Here is a 21,186-nt window from a genome sequence, read left to right as displayed (position 1 = left end):
TAAAAAAAAATATGTTGGCCCTGGCCGGTTGGCTCAGCGGTAGAGCGTCGGCCTGGCGTGTGGGGAACCCGGGTTCGATTCCCGGCCAGGGCACATAGGAGAAGCACCCATTTGCTTCTCCACCCCTCCACCGCGCCTTCCTCTCTGTCTCTCTCTTCCCCTCCCGCAGCCGAGGCTCCATTGGAGCAAAGATGGCCCCGGCGCTGGGGATGGCTCCTTGGCCTCTGCCCCAGGCGCTAGAGTGGCTCTGGTCTCGGCAGAGGGACGCCCCTCCGGGGCAGAGCATCGCCCCCTGGTGGGCAGAGCGTCGCCCCTGGTGGGCGTGCCGGGTGGATCCTGGTTGGGCGCATGCGGGAGTCTGTCTGACTGTCTCTCCCCGTTTCCAGCTTCAGAAAAATACAAAAAAAAAAAAAAATGTTTCCCTGGCTGGACAACTCAGTTGGTTAGAGCATCGGTCCCAAAGCTCAGAGGTTGCTGTTTGATCCCTAGTCAGGTCATATACAAGAACAGCTCGATGTTCCCCTCTCTCTCTCTCTCTCTCTCTCTCTCTCTCTCTCCCTCTCTCTCACAACCCCCCCCCCCCCCCCCCCCCGCGCGGTCCAGCCACAACAAGTCTATTATGGGTCCTCCAATGGGAAAAGGTATGGAATTAAGTAAATGATAGAGAATTAAAGATATATATCTACATAAAGATGGGTTCGGGAGGACCACATGGCGAACAGTCTCTACTGTTCCTGAGCCAATGCAATGGTGGCCCCCAGAAGCACATTTGTCTTTATTCAGGGAAAAACGTCCATTAGTAATTCAATTGTTTCCAATACAACACCCACCATACCATTTAGATCTAACTTTACACCAAAAAGAAACTAGCTTCCAGCCTCCTCCGGAGAACATGGGTGGGACAAGCAATAATCAGGTATAGCTCTTTGTTAACTGGGCAGGTGAGATGAGTGGTTAGGCTCAGCACCTCTGTCCCCTAGATATAAAAACACCTTGTTTATATTTCAGTCCCATCACCCCCCCCCACCTTCCTGTCTCAGTAAAATCAATAAATAAAATTAAAAAAAAAATGCTAACACTGTGGACCCAAGGATTGATGCTGGGATTACTCTTTTAAAATATTTTACAGATGAGCCTGACCAGGTGGTAGCACAGTGGATAGATAGAGCATTGGCCTGGGATGCTGAGGACCCAGGTCCAAAACCCTGAGGTTGCCAGCTTGAGTGCTGGCTCCCCAGCATGAGCACGGGATCACCAGCTTAAGCATGGAATCATGGACATGACTTCATGGTCGCTGGCTTGAGTCCAAAGGTCGCTGGCTTGAGCAAGGGGTCACTGGTTCAGCTGGAGCCCCCCGTCAAGGCACATATGAGAAAGCAATCAATGAACAACTAAGGTGCTGCAACAAAGAATTGATGCTTCTTGTCTCTCTCCCTTCCTGTCTTTCTGTTCCTCAATCTCTCTCACTAAATATATATATCATATATATATATTTTACAGATGATCTAGAAAAGACAGTGAAAGGAGATTTTTAGCTCTTGTAGGTATGAAAGTAGAGTTGATTGGCACAAACTGAAAGTTCCACAACATTATGGTAGTGGGTAGAAGAGAAACAGATGGGACCTCATTTTCAATCAATTTCAGCTTTTAACTCATTACTCTTTTCTCCACCTGATGAAATGCTGCGATTGTTCTTTGGAAGCATCTCATTCAGCAGAGTTAATTTCTTATTCTACTAAGCTATTTGGTTTTAAAATGTGTATTTTCTTTCTCCATGTGCATACATGATCTATATGCATACATAAATTATTCATGTGTTTAAAAATCTTCACAGGTTTTATTTTATAGTCTTTCTCTTATTGCTTTGCTTTCATTTTTTTTCTCCTCACTCATTCCCCCAATACCTTTCTTATTTTTAGACAAGTCATTTTGTAGGAATAATAGGGACGGGTATTTATTATAAAATACTGACAATTAAGCTATTTTGTGTAACTTACTGGGGTTTTGTTTGTTTGTAAAAATGAAAATACCACTCAAGAGCTTTCTTTTTAAAATTCAGTAATTTCTTATGTTCCCAGAGTTAAAATCTACCCACAATATCCTTTAATGTTATATTTTTAAATATGTTAGATATATTTTAATATAGTTTATGTATTTTTAAATGTATTATAATCTGCCTTTTACTGCCTGTGGGAGATGGGGCTCTTAAATGACATTGGTGTACTTTGTATGTATAGCCCTGTCTTAACGAGTCAGTGCTCTTAATACGGATATAATGGCATGAACATGACAAGCTGCAGCACCTTTTGAAACACACTACAGAATTATTTATTGATCATTTGTTTCATACAAATGTTGGATTCTTAAAATTTGATTTGAATCAGCTAAAAATTTACTATTAAATTTTCACCATAAGAAAGTCTTTTTCAACCTGTAAAATGCTGGTATATACACGATTCAGTTTATGAACCAAGGCATGAATATTTGTTAAGGTCTCTGAAAAACAGATTATTTGGCTTTCACAAATATTTTTAAATGTCAAGTTCTTATACTTTTTGGTTAACTATCTATTATAATACTGTGACTTTGATTTAGACCATTACAAAATCTCAGGAATAAAAGTTTTTATAAAAGGAGAATCAATTTGTTGGTGTGTTTTTTCCCTACTGTAGACATTAATCTATATTTTGATCCTTTAGTTGCCCATTTCTTCTCCCTTGAGTATTACCTGATATTTTTTCTGATCTTAGAATATCCTATTACTGTTTTACGATAAGGACCAAATTTAGCAGGAATCCATTTGCAAGATAAATTGGCCTAGAGCAGTGGTCCCCAACCCCCGGACTGTAGACCGGTACCGGGCCATGGGCCATTTGGTACCGGTCCACAGAGAAAGAATAAATAACTTACATTATTTCTGTTTTATTTATATTTAAGTCTGAGCGATGTTTTATTTTTTAAAAATGACCAGATTCCCTCTGTTACATCCGTCTAAGACTCACTCTTGACACTTGTCTCGTAAGTTTGGCAATTATATTTAAAAATACCACAGTTTTTACGCTGGTCGCATAATTTTATTTTGTGCATTTATCCGTCCCACCCTAAAGGCCGGTCCATGAAAATATTTTCTGACATTAAACTGGTCTGTGGCCCAAAATGGTTGGGGACCACTGGCCTAGAGGAACCAAGACTGCCACCCAAGTATTTACTTTCTCATGTTTAAATAGAGTACTCATTTTCTAAATTTCATGTGCAGACATGCATGATTTATCCAAATCTGAAGAGAGAAGAAACTAAAAGGGAAAGGATTGTTCAAATTTTAGATTTGTAGGAGAGTAATGTTTTTAGTTATCTTATTTGGATTCCCCAAACGCTAGCTTAAACCAAGCCAAGCAGTGGCATAAGACAGTGGATTCAAAGTCAGTTTATATTTCAACAGGGTCATAATGTACAGAAGACCCCTAGCTAGTATTGTCCACTTTCTTAGTCTGTGAAGAAACATGCCCTGAGCAGTGACTGTCTACTCGGTTCTTGGGACACACAGATACATAATGCCCTCTCACATCCTCTCACATCCTCCGAGAGCCCTCAGTCGAACTGGGAAGAAATACGTAAATGGATACTAAGGCAGCGCGGGCAGAGTGGTGCTGGAAACATTCACTGGACTGTGGAGGGAAGCAGGGAGGTTACCTGGAGCCCATTCCTGAGTTTAGAACTGTTGACTTGAACCAACAGGTACTTAAATGGTAGTTTCACATTCACACAGTAGAACCTTAGAGATTATAGTGTTAGTACAGAGATGGATTATGTGTGAAATCTCCCTTTATTCAATTGTAATTTTAGCTTATGTTGAAAACTGACAGTTTTTATTACTAAGAAATTTTCAATTTACCCTGATACCTCATTGACATGGTTTTAAATTTTTTTTTAGCCTGACATATGGTGGCACACAGGATAAAGCATTGATCTGGAATTCAGGTCGCTGGTTCAAAACCCTGGGCTTGCTCAGTCAAGGCACATATAGGAGTTTATACTTCTTGCTCCTCCCCACTTCTATCTCTTTTTCTCTCTCTTCTTTCAAATGAATAAATAAAATAAAAATAAATAAAATTTTTAAAAATTTTATCACAATTTTAAGCAATTCAATCACTTTAGTTGGTTGAACTAAATTTCATTTTAAATGCTATCTACTTCTGAAGAAATGTAATGTACTATTACCCATGCGTACTTATATCACTTTCAAAACCACCTTTAAACTGTCTTTAATCACTGGAATAATCTACAATATAAAAGATCAAACATAAAAATCAGAATATTTTTATATTTATTTTCCTTTTTAGGATAGCCTTTTATCACAGAAACATTTTGAATAAATGTATATCCTATAAATAAATTCATAATTGTTCATTAAATGTGGGTTCTACTGAAATAAAGGTGATATTTCTTGTCAGTTGACGAGTGATTTTCCTGAACCCTGAATGAAAAGTTGCCTTCTCTTAGAAATAAAAAGTATACTCACATATATTATTCAATTATATGAATGATATTAAATGTCAAAAATTTACAGTGGTATCTATGTACTTGAAATAGAGATGACCACGGAAATTGGACATGCACTAATTTATAACTTGGGATACCATCAGTGCATAATTATCGTCAAAAGATAGAACATTTGAAGCATGTTTCAGTATTTTTAAATACTAAGTTGAAAATAAGTTAACTTGGTGGGAAAAAACCTGTTTAACCCTTGCTGAGTTTCTTAGATGATTTTAAATGCTTAGAAGAAATGAGAGTTTTTCACTCTTAAGCATCCAGGTTTTATCATTTACCTGGAGGAGAAAGCCCGCGTGGCTTAGAAATCGCCAGGATGACAGTCATGCCTTTGCCTTCTGCTTGAAAATGGGGTTCACATCCTGACCTGTGGTGGCGCAGCGGATAAAGCGTCGACCTGGATTGCTGAAGTCGCCAGTTCAAAACCCTGGCTTGCCAGGTCAAGGCACATATAGCAGTTGATGTTTTCTACTCCTCCCCCCTTTTCTTCCTCTCCCTCTCTTTCTTTCTCTCTCTTCTCTAAAATGAATAAAATCTTAAAAATAAAAAAAAAAGAAGAAGAAAATGCAATTCACCACCTCCAGAGGGAGTGGACCCAAAAAAGGTGCTTGGACCAGGATAGACTAAGAGCTCATTCCAGGCATCAGAAAATGTAAATACCGTTAAATAGCCTTCATCATATTATTTTCAATAATTCAATAGTTGATTGCCCAAAAATAGCTGGTATTTTTCTACTGAAAATATAATACTTTCAATACTTATAGTTTTCTCGTAATTCAGGCAAATTACAAATTCATTTTGTCTCATCCGAGTGAAGGGTGAGTAACTATGTTTAAATTGGGGAATAGAGCTCAAGACTTAAAATTTGCCGTGTCTGTATTCTATGTGTGACCATTTTCATTCTACGGGATGCACGTGGAGATCGTCAGACAATTATTGTGTCAGTGCAGATGGATGCTGGATCGTGTGAAAATCCAGCACTAACCAGTTGCACAATTATGAGATTTATTGGGAGACTCTTTTATAATGTTCAAAAATGTGATAGAGCCAACTTTTAGGAAAATACCTATTAAATTCAGTTTATTCACAATAGTAGAGGATAGATCTGTATTTTATCCTGTATTTGATATTTTGCTTACTTGGTTAAGGAGGGGTGGCATTTAATTGACTCAAAGTGTCCTTTTATGAACCTGGTAAAATTTTTCCAGAAGGTGGTTAAAACTGTAGTACTAATCTACCTGTTTGTAACTGTGCTTGCCATAGTATATCATAAGTTTTGAGAGGACAAAAATAAAAGGAATCATCACTAGCTATTATGTAATAGCAGATCTCCACAGTCCAAAGTCTCAGTGTTTCAGTCCCTAGAGTAAGTCTGGGTCAGGCTGGCTTATTGTGTAGTTCTTAGCCGTGGACTGGTGGTTTTCCTGCCAAAGTCTAATTTATGGTACTAGATAGAGTTGCTGACCTGATCTGTTTTGGTGGAGCAGTTACTGTGATGTCGGCCATGCTGTTTTGTCCTTCCTGTTACCTTCTAGCCTATGTCCTGGCCTGAGACTTAGAGGGAAAAAAAGGAGGAGGAGAAAGAAGAGAGAAAGAAAGGAGCAAGGAGAAGAAGGGAGAGAATTTCTCCTGAGTCTGTCTTTTTTGGGAGATAATCCTTCTATCAGAATGTAGTACGTTTTCTTGCTGATAAGCCACATCCTTCTTTATTTTCAGTTCTGTCCTAGTTACTAACAGCGACATTGCCATTGTCCTCAAATCTCTTCCTAGTTTATGGTTTTTGAATGTACAGACTTGGAATAGGGTCTTTTTCGATAAGAGAGGATACCCTAACTATTCAAGGACTGATAAGGTCTCTATTTAATCTTGGGTTTATTCATTTTAAACCCAGATTAAGCAAAGACAAATTACTTGACCCTTGTCCCTTCTCCCATGCCCAATAGGGCCACTGACTCCCAATGCAGTCAACTCAGTCCTGTGAAAGCAGTAAGACTGGATGGTCTTCAGACATTTTTTAGCATAAAATGTCAGCAGGGAACAAATCAGCTTAGAATTGTGCTCTAGGTCACCAGAGAGTATCAAAGGCACTGAGGCTGGAGCACCCCCACCCCCACCCACATCCTGCCACACATTGGTGAGAGTCTGGAGGCCCAGCCACACACCACCCCATTGCATCTGAACTGCAGCACCTCTCTGATTCACCGCCTCCCTCTCTGCTCTCTCAGTCCTGTTTCTTCTGCTGCTTCAAGATGAGTAAGTGCAACTAGAGAAAGGATGCTGATATGTTTTTTCTAAAAAAAGGGTTTTGTTGTTTGTTTGTTGTTTTTATCAAGAGGGTTTTTGAACCATATCATTAAGTTTGACTTATTACATTTCTTTTTGTATTTTTCCGAAGTGAGAAGTGGGGGGCGGCAGACAGACAGACTCCCGCATGCGCCAGACTGGGAGCCACCCAGTATGCCCACCAGGGGGCAATGCTCTGCCTGTCTGGAGTGTTGCTCCACAGCAACCAGAGCCATTCTATTGCCTGAGGTGGAGGCCGTGGAGCCGTCTTTAGCACCTGTACCAACTTTGCTCCAATGGAGCCTCGGCTGCGGGAGGGGAAGAGAGAGACAGAAAGGAAGGAGAGGGGGAGGGGTGGAGAAGCAGATGGGCGTTTCTCTTGTGTGCCCTGGCTGGGAATTGAACCCGGGACTTCCACACGCCAGGCGGATGCTCTACTGCTGAGCCAACTGGCCAGGGCTGACTTGTTACATTTTTAAGTTCTGTGGTGCATACAGAATGATAACCAAATAATGTGCATCTTATTAGCAGTGGCCACTTCCTAAAGCTAAACTGTTAGGTTTCAAAAGATTATGTGACTGCAGAAATTTATTAAGAGCTTAGTTTTCCAGGATTACCTATAATATCAAATCCAAACAAGTCTCTATTATTTTCACTGTCTCTAAAGACTGTTTTTCTAAATCCCTTCATATTAATACCATTTCTACCAAGGCACAACCATCTTGGACAAATATCATACATAAGTAAGATATGGGAGTGAGGAACTTTGTTAATTATAAGGTAAAGAGTGAATAATCTGATCTAATTTCTGATATCCCACATTTTCATCTGGTGATAAGTGGTTATATTTTTTTTATACAGTTCCACCTTTATGACCATACTGATCTTGGAAGATTATCTGCTGATTCCCTTTTCCATTTCTAGTCTCCAGGGATTCATTGATTTTGACTCTACAGTAAATCAGCTGGTGCTTGTGAAGGTATCACGGTACCCATGAGTCACAAAGGCATCTGGTAATTTTCATTCATTCTCAGGAAGGAGTAAGTAGTTTTTCTTCTCAGGGGAATTGAGTGATTATACTGCTGTATAGCCATTCTTTCAGTCATATAACATTAAGATTTGACATGATAATTCTTAATTGACTTGGGACTAGACAGACAATTCTCATATTTGGTTCTGCCTTCAGAATTAATGACATACAGGCTTTGAGAAATGAGTGAATTCAGTTTTTCTGGTATTACATAGCATTATTAAGAGTGCAGTGCTGTGCAGAGAACATAAAGTTACATTCCATTCTCTTGATGAATTCATAAAGTATTGCCAGAAAGGATATCTAAGCCCCTCTTTCACATTCCATAGTCTCCATCCTCTGTTCCCTTTTTCTTCTCAGTATTTTTTTTTTGAGAGGAGGGGAGATAGGCAGACTCTTGCATGTGCCCTTATCAGGATCCACCTGGCCCCCATCTGGGGCTGATGCTCTGCCCATCTGGGGCCATCCATGCTCTTAACCAAGCTGTATTTAGCACCTGAGACAGAAGCTGCCTGGAGCCATCCTCAACACCCAGGGCCAACCTGCTCCAATCAATTGAGCCATGGCTGTGAGAGAGTAAGAGAAATAGAGAGAGAGAAGGGGGAAGGGGAGGGGTGGAGAACTAGACGATTACATCTCCTGTGTGCCCTAACTGGGAATTGAATCAAGGACATTCATAAGCCGAGTTGACACTATCACTGAGCCAACCGGCCAGGGCCCTCAGTCTCTTTCATAACCAAAATATTTAGGATTCATTTATTTATTCAGTAAGTATTTAAAAAAAATTTTTTTTATTAGTGAGAGGCAGGGAGGCAGAGAGACAGATGCCCTCATGCACCCCGATCCAGCAAGCCTTCTACCCAGTGATGCTCTGCCTGTCAGGGGCCATTGCACTGTTGCTCAGCAACTGAACTATTTTCATGCCTGAGACAAAACCATGGTGCCATCCTCAGTGCCTGGGGCCAACTTGCTCAAACCAATTGAGCCATGGCTGCAGGAGTAGGAGTAAGAGAGAGAGAGAGTGAGAGAAAGAAGGAGGGGTAGAGAAGCAGATGGTCTCTTCTCCTGGGTGCCCTGAGAATGGAACCCGGGACTTCCACACACTGGGCCAACAATCTGCTGCTGAGGCATTGGGAAAGCAATGGTGGCACAGTCTCTCCCCTTTCATAGAACTTAGAGTCTGGTGTGGGGGTTGGGGAGGGGCAGATCTTTCCCATCGCCTGTCTTTATAAATAAAGTGTCAAGAGAATACAAGCATATCCATTCATTAACACATTATCTATGGCTGCTTTTGCAGTATAGTGGCAGACTTATATAATTGCAAGAGACCCTATGGTCTGCAAAGCCTAAAATATTTACTACTTGCCCCTTTCACAGAGAAAGTTAACCAGTCCCTGCTCAAGCGGGTAGGAGAAATAAGTGCAGGCTGGAGCCTGAAAAGCTTTATCTACCTTGTCAAGAGGATACATACTAAGGGAAGGGGGCCATGGTGGAGTGTTATAAACAGGGAAAGTAACATATTCCTATTTCAGTTTTAGAGGTAACTGTGGCTGCTGGGTAGAAAAAGTAATGAAGAGAGTAAGTGCATGCGTTAGAATGAGAAGCAGTAGGCCCTGGCTAGTTAGCTCAGTGGTAGAGCATTGGCCCAGTGTGTGGATATCCTGGGTTTGAGTTCCCATCAGGGCACACAGGAGAAGCGCCCATCAGCTTTTCCACCCCTCTCCTTCTCACTTCTCTCTCCCTCTCTCTCTCTTCCCCTCCCACAGCTATGGCTCAATTGGAGCCATTGGCCCCAGACGCTGAGGATGGTACCATGGCCTCCACCTCAGGCGCTAAGAAGAGCTCGGTTGCTAAGCAATGGAGCAATGCCCCAGATGGGCAGAGCATCACCCCCTAGTGAGCTTGTGGGTGGATCCCGGTCAAGGCATATGCGGGATTCTATCTCTGCCTCCCCTCCTCTCACCAAATTTTAAAAAGAGAGAGAGAAAAGTACTAAAGCATAGTGGTTAACTAAGAGCATGGGCTTTTAAGCCAGACTGCCTGGATTCAAATTTTGACCCCAGCATGTACTGATTCTAATTTTAGGTAACTTCTCTGTCAGATTCTCTATAAAATGGAGATAACTGTGGAACCCCACTCTTGAGACTAAATAAGTTAATATATGTGAAGCACTTAGACCATAGTGGTTGTAATTATCACTGTTATTGCTATTGTAGTAATCCTGTGAGGAGGTGAGGGTGGTACTTCCTGAACTAAGGAAGTACCAGTGAAGGTAATGGAGGGAAGCGGCCAGGTTTTGGAGCTACACAGGTGATAGAATTGACAGGAATATTTAAATGATTGGATGGCAGTCGAGTAGATAAAAGAGAACAGGAAGTGAGGATAAGATGCAGGTTTGTACTTGATCAGTTGAGTAGAGAGTGGTTCTTATGCCCAAAGTAGGAAAGACAGTAATAGAAACACGTTTGTGATGTGGGGTCCGTGTTAAGTTCAATTTGGGGTCCCTTAAATTGAGGTACAAGGTTGATATAAGTAGAAATGTTCAGGAAGCAATTGACTGTAAGGTCCGGAGATCAGAAGTGTGGTGTGGATTGAGGGAATGGAGGTAGGAGTGATCAGTAAGCTTGCTCACCAAGCTTGGAAGAGAAAGAGATAACCCACAATGAGGGTGGGTGATAGGTAGACTTTTAACAGAACTATACAGAATACCAAAGTTAAAATTTAAACAAAGAACCCTTAAGTTGAGAAAAGATCGAAACAACTTGTGGAGGAAGATAAGCAGAATGTTTGAGTCTATTCAGTATTCTCTGGTTGAAGTGGCTGAATTTGAGAAATATTTAAATTTGCAATTTTTATGTTAGTGTAGGCCACCCTACCCCATACTACATATTTCACAGTTTTGCTTTCTTGATTTCATGTACTGTGATATTTCTCATTTTTCTAGTGTATGATTTTTTTCCCTGTGGACTGTTAGGCAACATAGTGGATGCTGTGGTGATGATGGATGTTGACATCTGATGGCCTGTTCAGTCTGCTTTTCTGTATTTTTTGACATTTCCTTCCCTTCATTTTTTTACCTCCCCAGCTATTGATTTACTTGGAGACTTGATCTGAGAAATTGAAGTGGGGAGAATGTGTTTCTCTTTTTTATGTTGTATTTGGTTCAACATCAACAACTTGGCTACAATATCTTAAGAGTATTATAACGATTTCTTTATTTTGTTGACAACACTGCCATTCTTGAATATGATTTTGGAAAGAGCCAGGAGAGAAATTGGAGAAATGGACACTTTCTGTCCTCACTATCACACACCTGCTTTGGTGCCTACATCTCTGTTACAGTCATTCTTGGCTTCCTCCCCGGAGGATGAGTTACTTCTCACAGAACCTTCCGTACTTCATGAGTTGAGTACAAGGTTTCTGGCAGGTCTGCCTCCTGCCTCTGCACCTCTGCCTCCTAGTCGGGCTCACAGGTCAGGCTCCAGCTAAGTCCCTCCTGGAGGGCGTACCAATCGGAAAGGCCAGATCCAAAAGACTTATCTACCTAGAACACATGCCTGAAGAAAGGCATCATATTTATGGAATCAGACTGAGTGTGGCATTTTATATTTAGCTTTGTGTTATTGGAGGAAAATTGTAGAACTTTGAAATAGACCAAAAGGATTACTACCTGACTCAGCTAAGTCATGTCTTACTTTTATTATCTTTGAGCTATTTTACAATCCTGTGAAGATAGAAAACTGACAGTAATACAAAAGGTTCTTGTCCATTGAAAAGGAAATTGTATACTGTGGAATGCAATCGGATATTGCCTTCTGGATAACAACTAATTTTACAAGTTTTGCATATATTTGTAAATTCTTTGAAGGCTTTTTATTTTAAGATTTTATTTCATTGAAGATCTTTTCCAGTCAGGCAGTGCCAAACCAGAAGTGGTTAGGAGCGCTCCCTCTTCAGTATTCGTGATATTTATATATTTGTCTGTTCCCTGAATTTACCTTTTGGGACCAGTTGTCACATCCTACAAAATCCCCTTTTAATTAATGAGCCAATTACAATCTTTGTCCCATTAAAATTTATTTCTTGTTGTCTATACATATATCTGTTTATACAAGCATATAACATCTTTAGAGAGATTGACAAGAAATGATGGCAGCCTCTACAGAAGGGTCAGCGGGAAAACGCTTTTTACTAGATGCCTTTTTGAGTTCTTTGAATTTTTTTTATCTTATGCTTTACTAACTAAACAAATGGATAAATTTTAAAAATTCATTTCTGAACTCTCTAAAATCAGTTCTTAGCTAGTCCTTACCAAAAACATCAACCTCAACTCAATTCGCATTTGAATTAACTGACTTTCTAAAAAGAGATCTTTGTCACTAAATAAACTACCAGTAAATAGCAACCTACCTGTGAACATCACGCCTACAGCCTTACTTTTGTACCTTTCAGAGCAAAGTTTTTATTTTTAAGATAGCTCCAACACTGTAGAAACATATAATTCTATTTTGAATCTACTGTGTTAAAGGATCACAGCATGTTGGCGTGGGGTGAGGCGGCAGACCAGCTTGCCTATTTTGCAGGCATTCTAAGTTCACCTTGCCCCTTGCCAGGGTTGTGTATACTCAGTAATCCCCTTGTCTAATTATAGCTGGCGGCTCTCCCTTTAAGCTAGCCCCGGTTCTCAGGCTCATTTGCATGGTGAAATCACCTGGGGAGCTATTAAAACTCTGAGTGCCCAGATCAATTAAATCACAGAGTGGGGGGGAGGACATCAGTATTTTTTAAAGTCACTGGAGTGATGCTTTAGTTGAGAACACTGCTTCTTCATGCAAAGAATAGTCCTGATTTAGCAGAAACATCACATACAGTAAATACCTCAGGGCAAAAGCACTGTGGATCCAGACTGAAAGATCACACATGTGATGGGGAGGGTCCAGACAGAAAGGTGGGGGGGCAGCCTTCACTGAGTCTACTTAACGCGCAAAATCTATTTTTACCTGGGTAGGGGTTGGGTATAATGCAGAAGCCCAAAATGACTTGGTTACGGTTATTAGAGCTTTTTAAAAAATAGTTTTCAGTTCAGCTGAGGTCTTACTGAGTAGAAAATACCAAATTGGGGCTGTTGAGTGCATATCCCCGCCTTGTTCCTCTGCAATAAAAGGAACAAAGCCAACCTAATGATGGGTGGCACCTCATACCACTGCCACCATATGGCTATACTGTATGGTAATGACACAGAGCCATATTTATCATACACCAGTAAGCTGGGAAAGCCATATACTGTACAACATGACGTATTAAGTGTCTGCCTTTGTCAAGGGTCCTAGAATGCCATTGCTCTAAGCCATAGGAGAGTTAGGTTTAGAAGGAGAGAAGTAAATAGTGCATCCCTTCATTTAGTTTGGGAAGGTAAGGCAGGGAAATAGTCATTTCTTGGCTGCCCTTCCCTCCCTGAAAGATATCTTCTAATTGGAAGTCCTGCTTCTGGTTCATGCTTTCAACCTGCTTTCAACCATTTTATTGTTGAAAATTGATATCATAAACTCTGCTGTGGTTTGCCTTCATGTACTTATTGTATATCCCCCCTCCCTTTTGTATAGGAAGACAGAGATGTCAATATTCCCATGCCTAACCGAGGAGGCAATGGATTAGTTCCTGGGGATGACAGATTCAAACCTGTGGTACCATGGCCTCACGTTGAAGGAGTAGAAGTGGACTTAGAGTCTATTAGAAGAAAAAACAAGGCCAAAAATGAACAAGAGCGCCATGCTGGAGGAGAGAACCAGAAAGACATAATTCAGAGGCAGTATCTCACTTTTAAGCCTCAGACATTCACCTACCATGATCCTGTGCTACGCCCAGGAACCCTCGGTAACTTTGAGCCCAAAGAACCTGAGCCTCATGGAGTGGTTGGTGGCCCTGGAGAGAATGCCAAGCCATTGGTTTTGGGACCAGAATTCAAACATGCAGTTCAAGCCAGCATTAAAGAGTTTGGATTTAACATGGTGGCAAGTGACATGATCTCACTGGACCGCAGCGTCAATGACTTACGACAAGAAGAGTAAGCACACATCCTCTTCTTTCTAAAATTGGGGCAGCTATTGTTTTGATAGATACTTAGTTAGATGCTTAGAATGGAGAAAAGATTTATGCCTTTATTTCAAGGAAGTAAGAGGATCTTTGGTCTGCAAAAAGGCCAGAAGGAAAAGATCTCTTCACTCATGTCGGGATGTTGAAGGTATGACGTATAAAATTCTGGGATCTTCCTCATGAGTCCTACTCAAAATTGGGTCCCCAGACTGACACCGGTCTGGGAACTTTTTGTTACCAGTCCACAATGAGAAAATGAGCTTGTACCAGGATGTAAATCCACTATTAAATATTTTATTTAGTTCAACTGACAACCTAATTCTTAATAACAAAGTTTTCTTGGTGTGTTACTTTTCATTCTGGATCTAGCTCTTTACCTTGTCGAGGGACAACAGCACATAGTTACACTGTCCTAAATGTCTCATATAATTAACTGGGTATTTTATGTTTCCTTTCATTTTCCCCTCAGCACTGAGACTCCTGAGTCTGCAAAAGGAGCACTCAGACAGATAAAACTATAGCCTAAACTTCCAAACTCGTTTCATGTAGTTTAATTTAAAATAAAGGATTTCCAAGTCTTAGCTTTTGATAGCTGGTGATTATTGAATGAACTCAAAGCTTTTCTCTTTCAGTTTATTCAATAACCGGTTCTACTCCTCTAGGATCTAAATGGTGTCCATTAATGCAGATGCATATTTAATTCACTGCTACTAGAAAACTCTCAAAATGTATTCCTGATGATGCATTTTTAACAAATCTTCACTTTAGAGGTTAACATGGCACATGCACGCACACACAAACAGCAGCATTCTTTCTGACCACAAAGTAACATTCTGTACCTAATATAGTGCCACTCAGTAGACTCTGGACACTCATGTATTTATCAGTAGGTGTGAGAGAGGGTGAATGACATGTGGAAAAAGTAGAAGGCATAGAAATACAGAGCCATGATGGCGAGAGGCATATTCTCTTTTAGGGAGAAGAGTTAGAACATCTCAAGGGACTGTGAAGGAAGGCTCTTGGAGCAATTTTTTCCTAATCAAAGTAGAAATTTACCTAGTCAAAAGGTTGCCATATTTCACAAATAAGAATAGAAGTGATTCAGTTAAATTTGAATTTCAGATAACAATGAAAAACATTTACTTATAAGTATGTCCCAAACAGTATGTGAGACACACTTTCTAAAAAAGTATTGTTTATCTTAAATCCAGATTTAACTAGGTGTCTTGTATTTTGTTTGGCAACCATTCTAGTCAGGAGGGAGAAGAAAGTTATTACAGAGCCAGAACTACCAGGCATGTACCCTTTAGGACCCATAACAGGATCTGCAGTCCCTCATCTGGAGTGTGTCCACTCATCTACAATGCAACACTCAGTCACAGTACTCATCTCTTCACAGGAGGTTCTCTGAGAATCTCTTGATGGCATTCTCATCCCTGTTAAATTATCTCATTTAATTCTCACAACAGAACTGTAAGAGAGACCTTACCTGTGTATGTCGAGTCTGAGGCTTTGAGTTGTGCTTTCTTGTGTTTGCCTAGCAAAGTGGTAAAGCTGTGATTCAAGCCAAGGTGGTGTGGCGTGGAAGCCCCTCCTCTCTCCTCCATAGCACCCCTCAGGTATGTCAGTGTGCCGCAGTGCAGTATTACGCTCAGAGGGTGAGCTTAGTGCAGAAACTGAGATCGCAGCACATGAATGGTTTATAAAAGATGTGTCTTTTAAAACACCAGTATAAATCTAGCTCACTTTTCTATGTAAGAAATATGCTAGAAAAATCAAATGACATTAAAGACAGCTGTATATAGGGCTCTCCTTCCCCTTCAGCCTTCACATCTGTTATGTCTGCAGAGTCTCTTGTTTCCACCACCAAAATATGTCTCCGGTCATATCCGAGTGCTCTTTCATCTCCACTGCCACCACCCGAGTCCAAGCCACCATGTCTCTGGGAACCCTGCAAGGGCCTCCTTCCTGATCTCTCCATTCCTACTCTTGCCTCCTACCTTACACAGGAGCCAGGATGGTGTTGGACCCACCAGTGTAGCTTATTTTAAACCATTCTTTGCCTTTCTAAGATACTTGAAATAAAACCCAAACTCCTAAGCAGCAGCAGGCCCCATGCCGTGACCCTGCTGGCCCACAGGCTTGCTGTGCTGGCTTCTCCGGCTCCTTGCACGCGCTCTTTTCTCCTCCGTGAGGGATTTTTCCTTCTTAAGGCTGGCTCCTCCCCATCCTGTAGGTCTCGTCAGAGTCTTTCTCACCACCCTATCTTATTTGGTAATGCCCTGCTTTATTTTCTGTTACTGTCCTCTGGCCATTTCCTTCCTAGCATTTATCAAGTTTTATAATTAGATATTGATTTATTTTATTTATTGACTACTACTCTTACTAGATGATACACTTTCTTCACCAGCTACTTTGAGTAACTGACAACTAGGACCTTGGTAGTACTTAGTTGGTAAATATCTGTTGAGAAAATGGATGGATGTGTGGGTGCACAGGTGGGTGGATAGATGGGTGGATGGATAAAATCTTCCAGGGCTTCAGTCAACCTTGGCTCCAATACCCAATATGAGATCTTAGACCAGTTACTTACCCTCTCTAACCCCTCCCGCACCTCCTATAACCCTACTCCTATGTATATCGTGCATTAAATTATATTCCCCATGAATATTAAGCAGGTACATATTAATTAAATGATACAGGACATATTAATTGGTCATCGTACATAAACCATTCAGTCCAATAAATCCTTGTCAACAGGACTATCCCCATCCAACGGGGGTCTCTTGATCTACCAACCTCCGTGAAACCAACAACTCGACGGACACCACATGGTAGCACTCTTCTTGCTCAGGGCCCATTAATCGTGGGGGTTTCTAAACTGGGTCGTAAACGGCATCTGGTTCTTACCTCAGGGCCATTGAAACATAAAATCGCCCACAATGTGCTCTTAAATAGGTCTAACAATACCTGTCTTTAAGGATTGGCATTAGACTTAAGTGACATAATAAATTAAAAGCTTTTATCATGGGCCTGATAGTTAGAAACTTAACTGTATTGGCTGTTTGTATTGATGTGGCATTTTTTTCAGGTCACATATCTTGTCACATTTGAATGTGTTCAGTTACTATTTAACTTTGATGCCTGTTTTTTGGAACACATAGTGCCACATACTGTGTCTGCCTCATCTTGCTTTTACTTGACCCTCCACAGTGACAAAGCCTTCATCTCTCCTTTGATGATTTCAGACACACCAAGTGCAACCTTTCCATATCTTGAAGTCTGCCTTGCTCTCCTGCAATTTCCTTCCTCCCATTCTACTCTCCCTTCCTCCCATTCTCCCTTCCTTCCTCCCATTCTCCCTTCCTTCCTCCCGTTCTCCCCTCCCTTCCTCTTTTTCTCCACTCCTTTCCTCATTGCATCCCTTTTTCTTCCTTCTTTTCTCTCTTATCTTTCTTCCTTCCTCACCCCATACCTTGCCAGTTATTCCCCATGTTCTTTCTTCTTGCCCGACTGAAGTAGTACATAGAAATAGTATTACTGTGTGTGTCTGTGTACCAGTCCTGTAAGTATGTGTCTCTAGTCAAATTAAAGGACCCAAGGCAACAGATTCTTTTAAATCTATGTTTAAAAATCTATGCTAGTGAGAAACTATTTTTATACATCAAATTACTCAAATATAGGCCCTGGCCAGTTGGCTCAGTGGTAGAGCGTTGGCCTGGTGTGCAGGAGTCCTGGGTTCGATTCCCGGCCAGGGCACACAGGAGAAGCGCCCACCTGCTTCTCCACCCCTCCCCCTCTCCTTCCTCTCTGTCTCTCTCTTCCCCTCCCGCACCCGAGGCTCCATTGGAGCAAAAAGATGGCTTGGGCGCTGGGGATGGCTCCTTGGCCTCTGCCCCAGGCGCTAGAGTGGCTCTGGTCGCGACAGAGCGATGCCCTGGATGGACAGAGCATCGCCCCTGATGGGCATGCCGGGTGGATCCCAGTCAGGCGCATGCGGGAGTCTATCTGACTGCCTCCCTGTTTCCAGCTTCAGAAAAATTAAAAAAAAAAAAATTACTCAAATATAATAACCCCCAGAAACATTTTGAAAACTGGATCCAGATTATTTTTAAACTTGATTCTTTCTTACACTTCTTAAAAAATGAAATAGGCTTTATTCCTCCTAGAACATTTAAAATTTAACATAGAGTAGTGAATAATTTCTAAGGAGAGTTATTTATAAATTAGAATGTGGACAGTCATGAAGAATTTTTTCTAAAAGAAAAAGGCCAGGAACGAAGAAAATGCCCCTAAATTTTGCATATTGTCTAATGTGCATATTAGCACTTTTCTGCTTTTACTGGTAACACGTTGAAAAGAAAGGGTACATCCATGTCACATGCATACACCTTCCCTCACACTCGTTCCTCATGGAGAACACACTACAAGGAGCCCATCAGAGACTGGCTTGACATTGCTGACTTTCTGAAGCTTTAGAATATAGGTCTTATCAGCCTTATCCTTTTGCCTCTGCCATACATATAAATAAGCCACCCGCCGTGCTTAGAAACCAGTGCTTTGGGCAGTTTGTCCAGCTGTGACATCTGACAGTGGGGTTAGCTCAGCCGTTTTTGTTGCTATTCCATAGTCTTTTCAGATGAAGGTTCTCTTCCTTACAAACAGGACAGAACTGCCCAGCTGCCAGCATGACTCATAGTTATGTATGTTACAGCTTTGAATTACATTCTCTGGCTGAGTAATTTACTGGCTGTTGATGACTTGTTAAGAGTGAGTAACAGTATTTGAGTGAACTGGAGGCCTACTTCTTTTTTTTTTTTTTTAAGATTTGAGCCAAGAATGACTTCACTTCCCTTCACACTTATATTCTATAAAAAACATATATGATTTTCTTCACAGGTCAATATATATTGAGTAGGGCCAATAAGCAAGGCCCTGTGCTAGCCCTTCAGGGACTGCAACAATGAAAAAATATAGCCACTGCCTTCAAGGGGCTCGCCATATGCCCCTAGGGAGGAGGGAAAGAATACCATAGCACAGGGGTCGGGAAGCTTTTTGGCTGAGAGAGCCATGAACGCCACATATTTTAAAATGTAATTCCATGAGAGCCATACAATGACCAGTGTACGTTACACATTATCCAATAAAAATTTGGTGTTGTCCCAGAGGACAGCTGTGATTGGCTCCAGCCACCAGCAACCATGAACATGAGTGGTAGGAAATGAATGGATTGTAATACATGAGAATGTTTTATATTTTTAACGTTATTATTTTTTATTAAAGATTTGTCTGTGAGCCAGATGCAGTCATCAAAAGAGCCACATCTGGCTCGCGAGACATAGGTTCCTGACTCCTGCCATAGCATAAGAGTCATAGGAAAGGCGTGAGCAAAACAACATGGTTCAGAGAAATGGGAGGCCACATGGAGTTACAGGGGAGTGAGAAAAGGTTTCATGGAGGGCACACTAGGCATGGAGCCTGAAGGATGAGAAGGGTTCCTGCAGGAAGAGGTTACAAGTGTTGAGGCATGAAGATAGGTATTGACTAGGAGGAAAACGAGTGGTATCCATTACTTGGATCAGGAAGTGTGGTAGAGAAACAAAGTTGATAGGAAGGGTCATGTTTAGAAGACCACAATGCTATTTACAGAGCCTGCACTGAATCTGGTAGTGAGGGAAGACCCACTGAAGGTTTATAGAGGAGGGAACTTTCAGAAATATCAGAGTGATAGAGGTGTTTAGAGTGGGTCACGGGGTGGAGACCTGTTTTAGAGGGTCATTAGCATTAGAGTGGGAACTTCAGTGAAGGTTACAGACCAGAACAAGGAGACTCTATGTAAGAGAACAGAAGAGTTAGCCTTGGCAGCTGATTGCATGGATGGAGAAAGTAAAGATAAATCCAGAGCTCTGAAGCACAGTAACACAAAGAGGACTGGTGCCATTAACAGAAACAGGGTAGATGGAATTGAAACACCTTCTCTGCCCAAAACTTGATTGCCTAAATCACTTTGTTCCCTGGTGTTAGATGAAGTCACACAGAGCCAGTCAACATGAGCCAACCTGACCAGGCGGTGGTGCAGTGGATAGAGCGTCGGCCTGGGACGATGAGGACCCAGGTTTGAAACCCCGAGATTGCCAGCTTGAGCAAAGGCTCATCCGGCTTGAGCGTGGGCTCATCAGCCTGAGCGCATGGTCACAGGCTTGAGCGTGGGATCATAGACATGACCCCATGGTCACTGGCTTGAGCCCAAGGTCACTGGCTTAAACAAGGGGTCACTGGCTCTGCTGGAGCCCCCGGTCAAGGCACAGATGAGAAAGCAATCAATGAACAACTAAGGTGCCACAACTATGAGTTGATGCTTCCTCATCTCTCTTTCCCTGTCTGTCTGTCTGTCTGTCTCTCTCTCTCTGTCTCTCGCACTAAAAAAAAAAAAAAAAGATGAGGAGCCTGTTAGTGGGAAAAGGTAGAAATTTCTATTTGGGAATATATTAGATTTTCTTCTAATAAAGTTGGGGATTTTATTTCCTTTACTATGAACTAACTGCTGATGTAGACACGTGGAGATTATATTTGCCCTTTTTCAGCCCCAGAAGGCAGACAGAGAGGTGCATAACCTAAACGATTTTGTTTCAGACAAATTAATGAAATATTTTGACTTGTTAAACAACTTCATTTGCTTTTAATATTTAACTTCTCCTCTTTCCTACATACCTACTGCACTTCTGTTATTTAGAAAGCTATTTTAGTTGCATTTACAAAAAAATAATAGACATTAAGGTGCTTCAAAAATTCTAAGAACTATACCAATATTAATATGATTAATTATTAAAATTAACTTTCTTAAGCTTGTCTATGGGAAACTGAGGTATTTTTTTAAGATACTTTGCATTTACACTATGCCTTATATATCAGATATTTTTCTTACCTGACTCCAAAATACTTATATTTATACACTAATTTTATTTAAGGTGAATTATGGCCATGTGCTTTTTTCTTTTTTTATCCATGTGAAAGGCTGTCTTTGATACCTTTATTGAGAATATAGTGCTGTAATTATAGAATAGATGCTACTTTCAAAACATTGATTTAGTTGAAATGCTGTAGTGTTGTTTTTTTTATTTCAGTTTGTACATGTCCTGACCCATGGATTTTAGTTAGAGCTAACTGAAACTCTAAGGACCCACTCAAAGAGATTAAAATAAATTATTAGAATACTATACATATCATAT

General features: G+C 41.1%; 1 protein-coding gene across 3 annotated transcripts in view; it reads left to right on the top strand.

Annotated features, from left to right (window-relative positions):
* Positions 1-21,186, top strand: part of GALNT7 (polypeptide N-acetylgalactosaminyltransferase 7) — a 140,584-nt gene that overhangs the window by 64,121 nt on the left and 55,277 nt on the right. For all 3 annotated transcript variants that reach the window (XM_066279143.1, XM_066279133.1, XM_066279122.1), the window contains exon 2: positions 13,468-13,928. In XM_066279143.1, the coding sequence (XP_066135240.1) occupies positions 13,468-13,928 (461 nt within the window). The remainder of the gene's footprint in view (positions 1-13,467; positions 13,929-21,186) is intronic.

Source organism: Saccopteryx bilineata, chromosome 1, assembly GCF_036850765.1.
Source record: "Saccopteryx bilineata isolate mSacBil1 chromosome 1, mSacBil1_pri_phased_curated, whole genome shotgun sequence".
Lineage (NCBI taxonomy): Eukaryota > Metazoa > Chordata > Mammalia > Chiroptera > Emballonuridae > Saccopteryx > Saccopteryx bilineata.
This window is presented reverse-complemented; position numbering and strand designations above follow the sequence as displayed.